This window comes from Plectropomus leopardus, chromosome 17 (assembly GCF_008729295.1).
Source record: "Plectropomus leopardus isolate mb chromosome 17, YSFRI_Pleo_2.0, whole genome shotgun sequence".
In the NCBI taxonomy this organism is placed as follows: Eukaryota; Metazoa; Chordata; class Actinopteri; order Perciformes; family Serranidae; genus Plectropomus; species Plectropomus leopardus.
In genome coordinates, this window is record NC_056479.1 from 7,078,416 (window position 1) to 7,095,668 (window position 17,253).

General features: G+C 38.8%; 1 protein-coding gene across 1 annotated transcript; it reads right to left on the bottom strand.

The window, feature by feature from the left end:
- Window positions 1–407: 407 nt before the first annotated feature.
- On the bottom strand, window positions 408–16,537 carry hlfa (HLF transcription factor, PAR bZIP family member a). Its single transcript, XM_042504284.1, has 4 exons — window positions 16,217–16,537; window positions 14,611–14,955; window positions 5,571–5,785; window positions 408–4,252 (listed from the first exon to the last, which is right to left on the bottom strand). Exons 1-4 carry the CDS (start codon window positions 16,329–16,331, stop codon window positions 4,037–4,039), a joined length of 891 nt encoding a protein of 296 aa, XP_042360218.1. The 5' UTR covers window positions 16,332–16,537; the 3' UTR covers window positions 408–4,036.
- Window positions 16,538–17,253: the final 716 nt, after the last annotated feature.

The following is a 17,253-nucleotide window of genomic DNA, read 5'->3' on the forward strand; positions in this document are numbered from 1 at the left end:
CAAGTAACAGAAAAAAAATCATTACTCAGTTTTTAATTTAAATATCAAATTAGGATTTTTATAAAACACCTTAGCCAAATGTTTTTAAATAAAATATATGTATTTTTATTTGACAAAATTAGTCAAAGCTGAATCAATTGCATAAAGAAGCTGTACAAAAACTTTTGCTAATGTAAAGTCACTGATTTGCAAAATGTCTTCATTTCCAGATTTAGATTAAGCAATAAAAGAATAACTAGACTAGACCCATTTTAATAGTTTTCAATATTTGATGCTATGGACAGATTAATATTCATTCTAAATGAGGTTCTCGGCTCAAGTGCTAATTAGGCTTTCCATCATGACTTTAATGTTTTGTCATTTCTAAAAGCATTCTGCATGCATAAGCAGAGAAATGAGACACGGCGGAAAAGAATTGGGATTTTATTAGACACTAAAAATTACAGAGAGACGGAGAGGCTGAGGGCTGAACAGCACAAATAAATGTTATGCATCCATTCCATGACAATCACGACCGAATACACCTTTAAGTTGTGTTTTTACACACTCTGAAACAGTCCGTTGGTGTTGCCATGAATACAATGGTTACAAGTCTATTGCAATGTCCAAAATAAGAAATGAAGAGAGTTGTCAGTGTATATAATATATAGATTTTTTTGATGCACTAAGAAGCCCTTCAGTGCAGATCTGAACCTATCGGATTGGTGCTGTGATGAGAACTTTACATTGCTGAGAGACTGGGGAACAGTCAGTGTATTCAAGGCACTGGAATAGACTCAGAAGTATGGTTAACGTTTCCGGGTGAGGTAGTGAAATCACTTGACAGTGAGGTACTTTTGGGATACACATGGAGTAATTATTGGCTTTTTCCTATGATACATATACATATACGATTTCATAAAAAGATGCTCCACAGATTTAGGAAGCATCGTTCCAGTCTTCCAACACACTCTAAAGCGCAAAAATGCTAAGACGATAGTTTGTGGTTAGAAAAGAACGCCTTTGGATTGGATCAATAATGTTCAACCAGGTTTGGACTGCAATTTGACCTGTTTTGTTGGGTCGATATTGGCTTTTTTGATTGTTTCATTTGGATTATGTTTTTAAACCCTGTTTCCGCCTTAAAAAAAGAACCAAATACTGATGACTTTAAGAATTATCGCAAAAATATGGAAGTCCAGGGCTGCCAATATTAAATTAATGTAATTTACTTGTTGAGAATTTTTTGTGGTTTGTGTGCATATGATGTATGCCAAAAAAATATTCTCATAAAATAGTAGTTTTTATTTACAAGTTTGAAAATGCATTATTACCAAACTAGAAATTAGAACTCCACTGACAAATAACTAATAAAATTTATTTCTTTTCAAATCTACCATTGAATGTGAAATGTTCATTTCATTTTTAAGCTCATTTCTGATAAAAACAAAATGAAAATTTGTTTTTCTCCATTCAAAGTCTTTAAACGCAACTAATCAACTGCTGACTTTAACGTCATATTAAATGCACACATGTAAGTGATATTTATCTTCTCTTATATTTAACTATCAGAGATAAAAGAGATAAAATAATATTCCCAAAATGTAAAACTATTCAGCTGGATGATTTCATTTAATACTGGAAACCCTGGACTTCCATACAAATAACCAGAAATATCAATATCAGCCCTCAAAAACATGAATCGGTCACATCCTAGTCTTGGACTGGTTGGCAAAAAGCAGCATGCAGCTCTATACTACGACACAAGTAACATTTGGGGAAACTCCACTGTAAGCCTTCATTTAAGAAAACAAAGAAAGCTTCCCAGTGTCCATCACTCAGGTTCAGGAACACCCTACAACTGCATCGGCTGAAGGAATCAATTACAAACAGAGCAGCAATAGTAACCAGCTATAGATTTCCCTTCCTTCATAGTAACTTCATCCCATCAAATCAGATCAGAAAGAAACTCACAAGCTGCGCAATTTAAAAAAAAAAAGCCATGAAAAGTTACGAATATTCACTGTGAAAGAAAGAAAAAAACTGGATGACACCTTAAATGTTGCCACCTGTCGGGGGAACGATACAACACTAAACATGATGAACAAACTCGTGTTTTGTTTTTAATGGGATTTGAGTCGATGGATTTAAAAAAGTGCCTTAACTGTACATTCTCTCTTATGGACTGCATTTTCAGTATCTGCTTCCTCAGAGTTAAATGGGACTTTTATGATATGGGAGCCTAAGTGTGCCGCCAACACTAGGAGTGTTGTCATAATAATAATATTCATCATGAAAATGATAATAATAATAATGCCCAGGAGGTTTGGGTGCTGTTCAATATCCACAAATCTCTGTAAAACTAGCACATCCTAGCTAATATAGAATATCAAAATACCACTATATGCATTTGTTTTTTGAATTATATACTTGTATTCTTTAATAATATTCTGGATCTGTTGTGCCTTTAAAATACATAGTTCAGTAATGTATAGGAAAAATACTGTACAAAAAGAACAACTTATAGAATAGGTTTGTATAAACATATCTTTTGTAACCAATATATCATCTCTGTTGTGAATCGTTTGGTCTGCAGTAAACAAATTGATTGGGTTAACCACAGTATTGGACAACACCATCCAACTTTTTTTGTTTTGTCAACATCTTTTACATTCATACAGCCATCTTTAAAAAGAGGGCAAACATAGAGCTACAATGAGAGACTACAGACATCTGTATTGATTTTCTAAATAAAAACACTCATATTAATCATGCTAAAAGTTAAACAGAAGCAAAACGAATTATCAACAACTTTGCAAAAAAAAAAGAAAAAAGAAAAATAAGCTTTTTCGTTCTGTGAAAGAAAAATCATGCTTAAATCTGAAAACAAGGAGGAGGCTAAACAACGACAATGTCAAGAGTAGTATTAATACTAACAATTATATTAACAGAATACATATATTTATTTATATATATATATATATATAAAAAAACAACAATCTTCCATCTGAGAAATAAAAGGTAGATAAATATGAGGCGGAGGAAAATTTTGAGTGAGTGGAAACATTGCACCGGATCAGATTGTGAGACACGCATTAGTGCAGAGGTTATATAAAGTTTTCTTAGTTGACAGGTGAGTTGAAGATGGAAAGAGGGGGGGATTGGCCAGGAGGGGGTTACATTTAGGTAGTCATGTCAGTTAAGTTCTGGACAGGAATTATTGCTCAGTGACTGGTTGATGAAAAACAAAACAAAAACAAAATAACGGCAAATCTACGCCCAATTACACAGGAAAAAAATAATTTTTTATAGTGCTATCTGAATGTTAAAAAACCGAAAATGCTGTCAGAGAAGCTGAGGGGGAGTCGTGTCAGTGTTAGAGCGCCGGCAAGTTAGAAATACAACAAGAAAAGTTTTTAAAAGGGTTAAAAAGATGTTGCTGATGGGAGAAAAACAAACATTTACAGGGTTTAAAAAACACAAGATTTGTGGGGTATAAGCAGGCTCTTGGACACGCCACATTTTATAACACAGAAGAAGAAGAAGAAGAAGAAGAAGAAGAAGAAGGGAAAAAACAGTTTTCAGTCCTGATCGCACGTATAAAATTGGTATGAAAGTGAACAACAGCATGGCATCGTTTCTCAAAAGTGGAAGGTAGCGGGGGACTCAGCTGGTGGGTTGGCTCATAACTCCTCACAGTACATTAAAGTGGGAAGTATGCGTGTGCAAATACATACATGTATCTATGTTTATATATATTTAGTTGAACGATGTGAAAATAAAAGAAGGAACAGACAAATCGAAGCTTATGATAGAAGTCAAAATGACAGTTATAATACCAGAATCATTCAGGTGTGTGTTGAATGGGGTGGAGGGTGAGATGGGAGGTTTGTGGGGCTGGAGGAGGAGGAGGAGGAGGAGGAGGAGGAGGAGGAGGAGGAGGAGGAGGGGGCAGTGCCACCAAAAGAGACACATTGTCCTTCAAACTCAAGGGAAGCTGGGTCAGGGGAGTAAAGGGGGTGTGACTTGGTGGGTGTTAGTTGCGGTTTTTGAGGGCTCACAGGGGCCCGTGTCGGGCCTCATATTTAGCCACAATGTTCTTGCAGCGGCCCAGCTCCTTCCTCATCTCTGCTACCTCCATGCGAAGGGCGGCGTTCTCCTTCTCCAGAAAGCTGGCCCGGATGGCGATCTGGTTCTCCTTCAGCCGCCGGGCGTCCCGTGACCTCTTGGCTGCCACGTTGTTCTTTCTGCGCCGGGCCCAGTACCGATCGTCCTGGAGAGTAAAGCACGTGTCAGCCCAGCAAAAGTGCAGCGTTAATCCGAAATAACACTTTGGATTTATTTGTTCTCCATCACGGACCCTGAATCTGATGGTCTTGAGGTCTAAAAAGTCCAATGATGAAGGCCTCGGGGTGCTGTCTGAATCACAAGGTGAAGATATGAAGCTGTGCAGAGCCAACACTGTCAGTTTAAACTATCGCCAGTGAATGTATATTGTTGCACAACAAATTCCAATGCACAGACACTCTGTTAAAAACCTTTGAGCTGAATTTCTTTAGAAATGACTACAGAAAAGAATAAAGGCAATAATGTTGTTGCACTGCTGTATCACATCACAGTGTGGGTTTTTCTGCCGTCTGATGCTGCATGATTCATTTGAAACGGAACACAACAAAAACACTTACCATTGCTGCTAAATATAGTGCAACATGCACCATTAAATAACATTTTTTGGACTGAGGCTGATGCAAAGAAAGAATGACATTTCAAGCCTTCTTCCTGTGGAACACTACCAGTATCTAAAACTGCACATCCAAACCAAAATAATAATTACACTAACATGACCAAAAAGTTTTGTCAGAATTTTACTGTTCGTATTCATAAGTTATGGCCAAAAGGGAAGGTCTCAGTGACCTTGACTTTTAATCTTCAATTGCCAAATTCTAATCAGTTTATTTTTAAGTCCAAGTGGATGTTTGTGCCATATTTAAAGAAATTACCCTAAAGGCGTTTGAATATGAGAATAGGGCATATCGGTGCATGGACAACCCAAAATCATAATGCCTCTGGCTTCAGCTATCGCTGGCATTGAGGCACAAATTTTCTTTGGTAATAATACCAAAACTCTGGTATCTTATCAGTACTGCTGTTGAAAATTTTTATATTAAGCCCCAAACAATAATCCCTATAATGGTTTCTTATAAACTTCCATCTAGTAATGATGGGTTTTACAGTAAATAAGAAATAAAACAAATTGTGTCTTGTTGGAGATACACGACAGCAGCTGTCTACAATGCGTCTACAAGTACTATTTTGATCAGGGTTACACATAGGTTTAAGTTAACATACAACACATTACATTATCCAGTTTTGTTTAGACTGTTTTACCCACGTCCTAAACTCCTCACATTTGAGACTGTAGCTTGTTTGGCTCCCATGCTCCTTCTTCCCTCAGGGCTAAACTTGCCTCAGACCCTACCCTGCTTACGAAACAACAGGCCCAACATCTGGGCCAAAACAGGAGATCTAATCTCACATCAGCAAACACACTCCCACCCCGGCTGACAGACAGAGACGGAGCAGAAGGTTACCTTCAGGTCTTCGGGGATGAAGACCTTGCGGGCTTTCTTGATCATTGGTTGTGGTTTCAGCTCCTCTGCGGAGAATTTGCGTTTCCTGGGGTCGAACATTTCCTGGCCGGGCACACTAGACAGAGCCAGGTCTTGTGGGTCGGGCTCGTAGCTCAGGGGCACCTGGATGGACTCTGGGTCGATGGGGCTGGGGGTGTCTCGGGCTGAGGGCAGTGCTGCAGGAGACAAACAAAAAAATAGCACACATTAGCTGCTGGCGAGGGCACAGAATCATCCTATTTTCTTGAAAAGAGGGTGCAAAGAGTGCGGAAAACCTCTAATTATTTGGTAGAGAGGGGAGACATCAGCAGGAGGCAAACTCTAAACACCTCTGATTTTGACTCTAATGGCAGAAATGGCACCATTAAAGGTCGAGGTGGTACTGGCCATTTGGGGTAATTGGATATGCAATGTCATGAGTGAGTCGTCATCCGCAGATCTTTTCTGTGGGGCTGTTAAAGTTGGACAAAGGACGATGGAGGAGCAGCATTGGGTAACTGAAAAGAGCCTCTTGTACTAAGCAGGACATCTCTTAGGGGGAGCTGAAAGCTGCATTCACAGGAGAATCATAAAAAAAAAGTGAGCAAAAGGAAAAAATAAAAAGTAAAAAAATGTGGTTATTTAAAAGGAGAAATAAATAAAATAATAAATGAATATCAGTGTAAATATATGGATAAAATATAATTGAATCCCCAATTCAAACTGCTACCACATTCACACTCATATGCGCAAGTCTGCGACATGTCTACTTCTTGTTGTCCGCACTTAAAAGCTCCCGCCAAAGGCAGCTGATTGACAGCTTGGCTCATCAAGGAATGGCAAAAGCATTAGGTAAAGGTTCAAAGAAAAATAAAGGTATAGAAGTAAACAATGACATTATATAAACAGAAATAAAAAATGAATAAATATACAGAATACAAATTTTGCAATTTATATGCAGAAAATACATGTCATTTTTAAAGATATATATATAAATATATATATATATATATATATATATATATATATATATAAAAATACAAAAGATATAATACATAGATATTTTAATATTATTTATCTTTAAATTTCCACTTTTACCTATTATTCTATATCTCTTTCTAGTTCCAAGTTTTTATTCAATTACAGAGTAATTCTTTTATTTGTTTATCTTTATATTTTCACCATTTTTTTTAAAAAAAAACACCAACAACTTATTTCTCTTTGGAATATTATGATTTCTCTCTTTTTTTTCTTATTCATTTACAGATGTATTTTTGGCACTCCTATGACTCCATATGTTTCTTCACTGTGAGGGCACATATGTGTATTTAAGATCTGGATGTTTCAGAACTGGTACAAGCTTGAGTGTTGGGTTGGTGCAGAAATAAAGCATGAGAATCACTGACTACTTTTCTGGAAAACAACAATAACAACGACAACAATAAAACCATTCATTCAGTGTATAAATACATCATACTGTGCAGAAAAGTAACTGCTTCCTCTGACCAGCAGGTGGTGATATCACACAGGTGGACAATCATTCCACAAACTATCCTTAACTGTGCACCTATGAGCAGCTCCTGTCAGCTCAAACCACCAGCTGTAATCTTTTCACTGTATCCAGGTGATGTGCTCCTCTCTAACTGATGCAAAGATGTTCATTAGCCGATCTCAAGTGGAACTACTTCTTTGTGACTCATTTCGTTAACACTCACAACAACCAGGAATTCAGAAGTTGTTGATAAGCTGGCAGTTTGTACATAATGACCCACATTTTTGGACTTGGGAGCTTGCCATGAAAGCCAATGCTGCTGACCTTCAGTCAGAATGTTTGCAGTCAAACTGCTCTCTGCTTTTGGCTGTGGTGAGGGTTTTAAGGGGGGGCATCAGATTGAGCTCTGAATGAATCAGAAGCAAACAGGAAGTCTGTGCCCAGTCCGTGCATTGGCAGATACTATCCTACCCAGAGGAAGTGATGGGCTTCTTCATCACAGGGACATGAAATCCTCAGCAGAGTGCAATGCAGATCTCTCTGTTCCCAATAAGGAAAACAAGAGTGATTGTTTGAAAAACTATGCAGCACTATAAAAACTCCTTATTACCACCTCATAAAACTGAGCAGAAATGTGGAAAAAATACCTCAATGAAAAAATAACAACTACAACATATGTTTCAAATACATGCTGCACTTCAATACACTCTAGTTAGGCTGGTAAGGATGGTCATTTTTCAATTTGACACAAAAACGATCCCCCTACTGGCTCCTACAAAACCCCTTTTTCCATTAACAACACGTCGTGCAATGCATCAATTATCAGTCTAATAGTGAAATGAGAGATCTGCCAGTTACTGTCTTCATTAATTGATGCATTATTTCGCACATGAATTTGTGCTTTAACCTTTTCTCAGAGAACAAATGGATTATATCGGCCCTATACAAGTCCAAAACCCAAAGATACTGAAAATATTGATGAATTTTCTGATTTATCATTGAAGCATTAAAGTACACAAGACTATGAATGGGATCAAACAGTCAGTGCTTACTATGGGTGCTTGACGATTTGATAATAGGGCTGTACCTAGTAGTTTGAAGCTTCTCTCGTGATGTTGACAGTCGAATTCTAAGTCATTTGTTGGCATTCAGCTTTTCAAAAACAACATTTTTACTACGGTTAAATAAGTCCCTCCTGCTTACCATACAAAAAGAAGACATGCAGCTGTAGTAACAGGGTGGTCTAGCAATCAACATTTACTGCATGAATTCATTAAAGAACGTCTATTTATAAGTAAAGAAAAACCCTCACTTATTTAATTGTATGAATTATCTTATTCAAAGTAAGGATTCTGATGAAAGATTTATTTTTTTAATTGGGCGATACACCATCAAATACGATGACCAACATTCAAAGCTTCATTTGCAAACCTCAGTAGAAGCTTTGAATGTTAAAAAAAAAGATATTTGGTACAGCTATGGTAACAAGAAAGTAGGGAATGCAACCAATTATTATTATCAGTTAAATGATCTAGATTCATTGGTTGTTTGTTTGGTCTAAAGAAATAAAATAGGAAAAGTTTCTCAAACCTAGATGATAAAAAGCAAATATATTTAACTTCAAATTATAGAAATACAAAAAAACCCAAAAAAACAACAGAATTTAAATGACCAATTTGTTATGAAAGGTGTTTAAGGTACATTTTCATTCAACTTATTGTTTCATTGACTAATTGCTTCAGTATACTGAGGCTCATATCCAGCCCTACACACCAGCACTCTTAAAACATAAGCATTTTCCTGCTGTCACAAGTTCTGACTATTAAAATCACGAGTCCTGACATTAGCAATCCATCCATAAGCTTTAAAAACCTTTTGCCAAACCTGACCTCCCACCATTCAATAAACTGAGCACAGTCAGACAGCAAGCTACTTACAAACTAAAACTAGACGCTGTCTTGGACAATCTGTCAGACTCAAACCTGCAAATAGCCAGCGTTGCCCTAATCACCTTTACGAGTCATTTTGAACTCCTAATTAGCAGAGTTAAAACACAGCAGCATGGTCATGGGATAAAAGTAGACGTACAAGCTCATTCATTGGCATGTAATGTCCTCGACTAATATGCGACACATTCCAAGGGAGAGGAAGTAGACGAATGCCCCTCCTGAACAGGAAATCTAAAATTAACAAAGCGGGAAAGGTAGTTCTGAGCTGACCTACAAAGAGCTGTGTGAACGCTGGAATAACTCTTGATTAAACACCTGAGGAATTTGTTTGAGTTTGACGCAACAGTGTATATCTAGTTACACGCATGGCTGGCTGCAGGTTGGTGTCACGCTCATTGATCGTATCAGAGTTACTGTGAGTGTTATCATGGAGCTGTGCGGGTGATAACACTACAGTTAGTGATTAGTTGTTGGTCCTATCTGTGTGCAGGGACAGAGCCGCTGGACTCTGAACTGGGTGTGACATGGGACCAACAACAGCCCGTTGCTCCTCTCTAAGACTGCACTTAGCAAAAAATATTTTTCCCTTTAGTGCTAATTAACTTTAGCTCAGAATTCTGAGAGCATTACTGCAACTGGTTTTTCTTCTCAACAGAAGGTCAAACTGGTTCCTGCGATTCCCGCAGATTAGAATATATGTGTGGCAGCACCTGATGGGTGAGCAGTTAATTTGTTTGTCCGTGTGTCCCTTTTTATTTATCTTTTAATCATTCTGTGTCCCCTCTCTAAACTCGGGCGTTTCAGTGGGTCCGGCGTGAACAAAGCACAGGCGGGATTCATCATGAGTTCTTTTTTTCCCCTCAGGTGCAGTTTGAGTTGTTTGAGTCACAGGATGGATAATTTATCTGTTGATCCGCTCAGAGAATGATCAGATCAACAGATGTCAGCAGTTGCTGGGTGAAAGCAAACTTTTAGAGTGAGCGCAATTAACATGTGAAGTTTAACTTTTCATTCTACACTCCAAGAGTGTGGTTCTTATGAATAACCAAACAGTATATATATTCCAATAGCGCTCCTAATGGATAGCCCAGCTACAGTAATATAAAATCCTCGTGTGGCGGCACATATTTTAATTGTGGCAGGCCGCCACAAATAAATAAATGTGTGGGAAACCCTGGATTCAGATGACCACAAAAGTAATATACAATATTTTCTTAATGTCAACAAATCTCATTAAAAGAACAAGACCAACAATCAACTGATCCAACTAACAAGTATTGTGTGTATATTCAAAAGCTACTGTCCAAAATATATGAAAAACGCATCAATATGCCACAGCGTTGCATTGGCTGACATGTGCCTTCATCATCATTAACACACACTGAAGATTGTTGTGACTCAGTCCCACATACAGCGTCCTGCTGCCCCAAATATTCACTAGATTTGATATTAAGAATTAACACAAAAAAATAGTTCCCAACAAATGCACTATATCCTCCTGTTTGTGTTACAATTCTTATAAACTACATCAACAGGGAAATGTTTGAGATGACTGAGGAAACGGTTTTGAAGAATTACATCTTCACTAGGGAATGAAGTCGGAATGTAGTGAGATATAGACGAACACATTGTTGGTTTTGAGAATTTTGACAATAAGAAAAACAAACTTGTCTTTCACTTGATCATCAGCAGGATGCTAACAAGTCCTCCAATTAATTTATCAACCAAACAGAATTTTGCAGAATTTAGTGTTGTTTCCACGACACACAGTTCCCCCAATAATAATTCCTGCAGGTCAGTCATGCAGGTCATGCTGATCCTGTCGGCAGACCACATGACAAGACATTTGAGAGGAAAGCTACTCAGTTTGCAAAAAAGGGCCTAGAGGAAATTACTACAACGACAGGAAAGATAAGCATTCATACTCTTCAGAGTAGAAATCTGATAAGTTTTGACTTATATCTGCATCAACAGCCTTCTGACACATTAAATCATTACTGCAAAAGTATATGAGCCCCACATTTAGCTCTGTTGCTTAGTTGGTTGTGATAACGATGTTATCAGCCGCCTGCTGTATCGCTTGCATGCAGGCGCAAAGGGATTGTGGTTCTTGTTGTGGGTGGTGGTGGTGTTGTTGTTGGTGGAGTGGCTGGTTAGACGAGACAAGGCTTGGCGAGCTGGAACAATATTGCTAGCACGTGACAAAAGCACACCAGAGTCCATGTGATCTCTGCAGGGTACAGCCTGTGCCTTGGCTCCGAGTCCAGGCTGTGTCGGAGCCGAGCCCAGCAAGGGAGGGAGAGGAAGACTGGACGGGAAGTGGAGAGTGTTAAAGACAGAGAGAGGGAGAGAGGGGAGGGGATGGTGAAAGTAAAGGGGATTAGGGAGGGGAGGGAGGCAGGTTCATGCCGTGACAAGCTCCTGTTTGCAGCTCAGTGCTGCACACGGCGCCTGCATGTGTCCGTCACATGGCCTGGCACGCTGCAGGAAACCCCAGCCGCGTTCACGTGAGAGATAAATGTGAAGATGCAGACAGAGACAGACCAAAACAGAACACACACATGCACACACACGGTCTGAAGTACGCACATGTGCACTCAGGCTGGAATAAAGTGTACTGTACAGATGCACCTCCTTTGGAGCACCCATTTGTGCACTGTTTCAGATTTGAGCTGAAATGATCAGAGCTTAGCCCACACCTCTCTGGTTGCGTGAAGAAAATTAACTGGCCCAAAGAAGGAACACTTGTAAAAAACATGCTACATGAAGGACTTTTAGAGGAGAAGACATGGAATAATGCTTAATTTCCATCAAATATAACTACATTTTGCTCATGGTTGATTTCCTTCTGATAAACTAGAGCTAGATGGTATAATGTAAACAATGTATTATGATGAACTGTCTAGTGCTCAGACAATTAGTGTACAATTTCTTTAAGTCAATATATTAAAAATCCTCAGTCTCAGCTTGTCAAATGTGAGGATTTGTTGCTTTCCATCATTTAATGTATCTAAAAATCTTATTATCTTTGTGTTTTGAACTGAAACTGAAACAAAAGGAAATCCCCATGGGCTCTGGGAAGCTGTTATGTGCATTTTTATAATTTGTTTTGACATTTTATGGACTCATCAGTTAATTATTTCATGACAAATAACAGCAGACTGTGCAGCTCTAGATTATACTGTTCCTTACTGCATGGAGAAGGGAAAGAAGGCTTAAACCAGAGTATCTTATCTTTACCCGTGAAATGTGTTATTCATTTTCTATTCTAATTTTTTGTTTGTACATTTAAACCTTTATAAAAGTCAAAATGCCTTACTTTTCAATGTCCTCTATGAACGACCTGAATTGACCGATTAATTCCAGCCTGACCTGTTGAATATTCTGGGTTTCTGGCCTGGACTGTCGGCTTATTGGTTGTTGTTAGCTTTTTGTCAGTTTAACTAAATGGGATTCAGAAAGAGCTGCACCAATTAATCAGTTAGTTGTCAATTATTAAACTTTTATTAATCACCAACTTATATTAGAATCTATTAAATGCTTTGCAAAATCTTTTAAGAATAAAATAATAAAAAATTCTCTGAGCCAGCTTCTTAAATTTGAATATTTTCCATTTTTTTTACTCTATGAGAGTGAACTAAATATTTTTGGATTGTGGAACAAGAAAAGACATTTGAGGACATCATTTTTGGCTTTTGGGTAACTGTTATTGAAAATTATCCTTATTTTCGGACAAATTTTAGACCGATCGACTAATATGTGTATCGAGAAACTAATCAACAATGAATATAATCTTTGTTTGCAGCCCTAGATTCAGAGATTTTTTTATTTTTTATAAGTATACTGAATCAATAAGGCATTCATAATATCACCAGTGTGACAAATAATCTTGTCTAGCCATTTTTTTTATTTTTATAAACCAAGACTCGATGTCATAAGATGTCTTTACGACATTACAGTGAAGGTAAACAGAGTGCTTACAGTTTGTCTTCAAGGTTTTGTCCTTCATATGAGACACAACACACTGAGAGGAATTGTTTGTGTGGCAGCGGTTCACCAGCTGTCGAGATCTACAAACATCATGCCCAAAATCTGGCACAACTAGTCCCACCACAACTGTAATTATGAGACTCTCTGTGACTGTGGTTTCTTCAGGAGAGTAATTGACCTTCCACTCAAAAACAGTTCAAATCAGCCCTTGAACAGTGGACAGCATGGTGATCAATCATTCTTCCTATCATCCAAACTATTGAGTGTTTTACCTGTGGGATCAATACAGAACTGCAGGGAAGGTTAATCAGCATTTAACTGATTCTAGGTTATTTAAATATGTAACTCGTTGCTCCATTAACATGCTCTATCAGGCGCTCATTAACTCTTCAGAGGAAGAATACGTGTTACTTTTTAGGAGAACTCCACCTCTTCAGCATTTACAGGTAAAACAATCCATCTGTTTATGTGTCAGATCTTCTACCAGCAGCAAGAGCCTTTTTATGTTACGTTTGGAATTGAAACAATATCCGTTCCCCGGTGCCGTGGTCGGGTTTTGCCAGCTGAGAATTTGCTCTGTTTATGTTTACAGTGAGGGTCGGCCCTTTAAATGATTCAGATCTGTCTGGTGAATTGCTAAACAAAGTCACTGCAGTCTAAAACTACCTACTTAATGTCAGCTCATCTCAATTACATTATTTTCCACTAGAAAAGCTCCATTTGATCACCACAACACTGAAAAAAATACACGTATATAATGAAATGAATGGTTCTGTGTAAGCTTATAGCTTCATACCGACGCCTGTCTTGAAAATTAATTACATTAGATGACTCTTTGTAGATCCTATTGTGGATCTCAGGGGCAACATTAAAGTGTAACATTAAAAAAATCTTTATAATACATCATAAATTAATCTCATTGAGTCTACGCAACAAAACAAAGGCTCAATGACATTACGCAGAATGTAGTCATTTATGAATCACGTCTCTGACAAACGCAAAGAGCTTTTAATTGGCAACTGCCAAACCCTACAGGGAATTCTTTAGGGATTAAAATTAATATCAAAACCTCTCAACAAAGGAAAAACTTACGATACACCTTTACAACCACACACACACACACACACACACACACACACACACACACACACACACACAGAAACTAAAGTAAACATGACTCATGGCAGACAAAGTCAGGGCAGAGAGCATTTCTGCCAATCAGAGCTTTGTGCATCTTTGGACTTGAGCCTGTTTAGGCTGCACTCACGGACTCCAAAGTCCAGATCAGGGCTGTAAATCAGAATTTAAGTATGTCAGTGTGTACCTGGTCAAAAGCTCCAACTAGCAGAAATTAAACAGCACATGCTAAATGAGAAACAGATCTAAATCAGCACCCAGAGGCGATGCCTTCAAAGACACAAGATCTTGTTCACTATTTGCATCTCTGAGCCGACAGTTCCTCTAATGGTGAAGGGTGTGTGTGTCGCAGGTGAGCAAACAGCAACGCAACCTGTGAGAGCCTCCCCTCACACAGAGGAGGTGTGAACAGACGTGTAGGTGAGGTTTCAGGTGCACAGCATGTGATTCCTACCTGCTGTGCTTGGGCTGCGGAGGCAGGTCTGAGGCGCCATGCCTGTGTGAACCGAGGTGGTGGCGCGGCTGCTGAGGTCCACTACAGTGGGCGTGGGTGGGGCTGGCGGTGGCGCCTGTGTCTGCTGTGCCGCCTGCGGGGCCTGGTCGCCTTGGGCTGTGTTAGCGGGGATGCCGTTCTCCGACAGGAACTCCTCCAGGTCCATGTACTCCAGCTGAAAGTTGTCCTCATCGTAGGGCAGGGTCTTGTCCCAAAGGGTCGGTCCCAGGAAGGCTGACTGTGGGTGGTTGGCTGCGCTGCTCTCATCTTCCAGCTTCTTCTCTTTCTCCTTGTCTTTCCCAAAACCTGCAAATGTTTGCAACAGTCATTTCATTGTCTCACAGCAGAGGAGGATCACGGGTCATTGCATGGGTATAAACAGAGTGTGTGCCTGGGGTTTACAGGGTCAGTGCATCCAGTTTACCATAAAAATAATAATAATTGGGGACTATTCAATTTTTTGTGGAACTTTTCTTTCATACTCAAAACTGTTGAGTGCATTGTTTGTTTATACATGTTGTTGTACATTTTTCAATGTACCAACTAAATTAAGTTAACTAAATTAAACTTATCCTCCGTTGTACTGCTATAATCTTGGAAGACTTCACTATTTTCTGAACCTAGACAAACAAAACCAAAAACATCTGCGTGACTAATCAAGAAAATATGGTTTTATTTTTAGTTTGATGTTTTTATACTGCAATTTCAAATTTAAATACTAGAATGTCTGTGCTGATATGTATGCTGCACCTGCACTTTTATTTCTTGTTAAGCTTTTTTTATATCTGGTTTTAGTGGGGTTGTTTTTAACATTAAGTTTATAGATATACATTTGTTTTAACATTTATATTTTGCTATTTTCTGTTGTATTGCTGTGAGCTGGGCTAAAGGCATATCCTCTTTTTTATGTATGCAGATATATGAGAAAAATAACAAATAAACTGAACCTTGAATCTATTTTGAATTGTTTAATTTTATTTTTCAACTAACATTTTAATAATAAAAACCAGATCTTTATTTGTGTTCAGGCAAGTTAATGTCACTCAGTGAATTCAACAATACAAACATCCACAACAGCTTCAGGACAGAAAAGACGCCCTCTATCGTCACTTTGTGGTATCACTAATATAAATCCCACCGAAGGGTTTAAAGGTGATAAACGCACCTGCCAACTAAAAACAGCGCAGTCACAATAACAACTCATGTGAACACGTATGTTTTAAGCTGATTTAGATAGTAAATATAGGCTGAATTAGCTTGTTAGCTTGAGTGTAAGTTAATGCCAACCTGTCAGTCAACTAATATTCAACCAAAATAATCAGCATTCTGTTTTATTTATCTCTGCCGCGCGCCAACTAATAAGATTACATTGTTTCTTTTTCGACAAAGATTGTAGAATAATAATAAGCGTCACTCTCAGAGGATTTTTTAAAACCTGACCTTATCTGCGTTTAATCTGTCAAAAAACACGGACGTCTGCAGACTGAAAATAGCCAGCGGAGAAACACAGCAGAAAGGAGGGGAAAGCAGAGTTGCGTTCAAGTCAAGTTTTCTATAGAAAACGTACCTTCGTCGTGATGAAAAGGCAGCTTCAGCGGATTTTCCAGCAGGGATTTCAGCACGCCGTGTGTCGGCGGCAGGAAAGTTGGGTTTATAGGAAGAGGTCTGGCCATTTTCTCCATATGTCTTGAAGGGCAACTGGAGAACAACGCTCGCAAAGACAAGACTGTATATCCCCCCCCAAAAGAAACGCGACCGAACTCGCTAGCCAACCCCTCGTAGATCCTCTCAGGCGGGATGAAACAACACCGGAGCTCGGAGGGAGAAGACGGGACTCCGCGCAGCAGCAGGACGGTGAACGGCTGGCTGTCTGTATGCGGAGTTGGCTAGCAAATAGGCTGGAGGAGGAGGGCGGGGGGAGTGGAGCTTTAACGGAGCCTCTACACTTCTCCATCCATGTGCGGAGACGGACGCCGGTGACGTCAAAGGACCGGGAGGGCGGAGACGTTTCTCGCGAGACGTTCAATTTGCATGGGAAAAAAACAAAATCATAGCCCCAAACGACCGCTGATTATATGCTGCATTCAATGACAATTGGAAAACTTGTATTTAAGGGTGAGGCGATCAATTCATCGTCTGAGGTGGCAAAATAAAGCACAGACAGTGCAAATTTTTTTTTAATTCAATCATGCAACACTCTTATTTGTTCTGTCAATTTGAAGCTTTCCAAATTCAATCCACTGCTGACAATTTATATGTCAGCTGTTTTGATCATATGTTTAAGCCTAACCGAAATGGGATATCCCACTTAATACATTGAATACTTTCTTCCTTTCATACCTCTCTTTTTGATGTTTTTAACATTTGTAACATAGCAGCCTATTAGTGAGGCACCCCTCTAGTTTTTGTGTCATGAAATTGGCATATTATCACATAAATGCACCTTTTTTTTTGCAGTTTTCTTTAATTTTCTATAATTAATAATATAATTTGATAATTTGTGTTTATGAAATGACCTTAACGTCAATGCAAGCAGACCTGGGAATGCGGGTGGGGAGGATAGTCACAAGGGGCCTACATTTTTTTTTTTTTCCCCCCCGAGGG

Bases quoted from the DNA above. Each gene is read 5' to 3' on its own strand.
- hlfa (XM_042504284.1), bottom strand. From the start codon at position 16,331: ATGGAGAAAATGGCCAGACCTCTTCCTATAAACCCAACTTTCCTGCCG. The intron at 14,956-16,216 runs GTACGTTTTCTA...AAACATTTGCAG, and splicing joins GCCTTTTCATCACGACGAAG to GTTTTGGGAAAGACAAGGAG. The intron at 4,253-5,570 runs GTAACCTTCTGC...TTTACTCTCCAG, and splicing joins TCATCCCCGAAGACCTGAAG to GACGATCGGTACTGGGCCCG.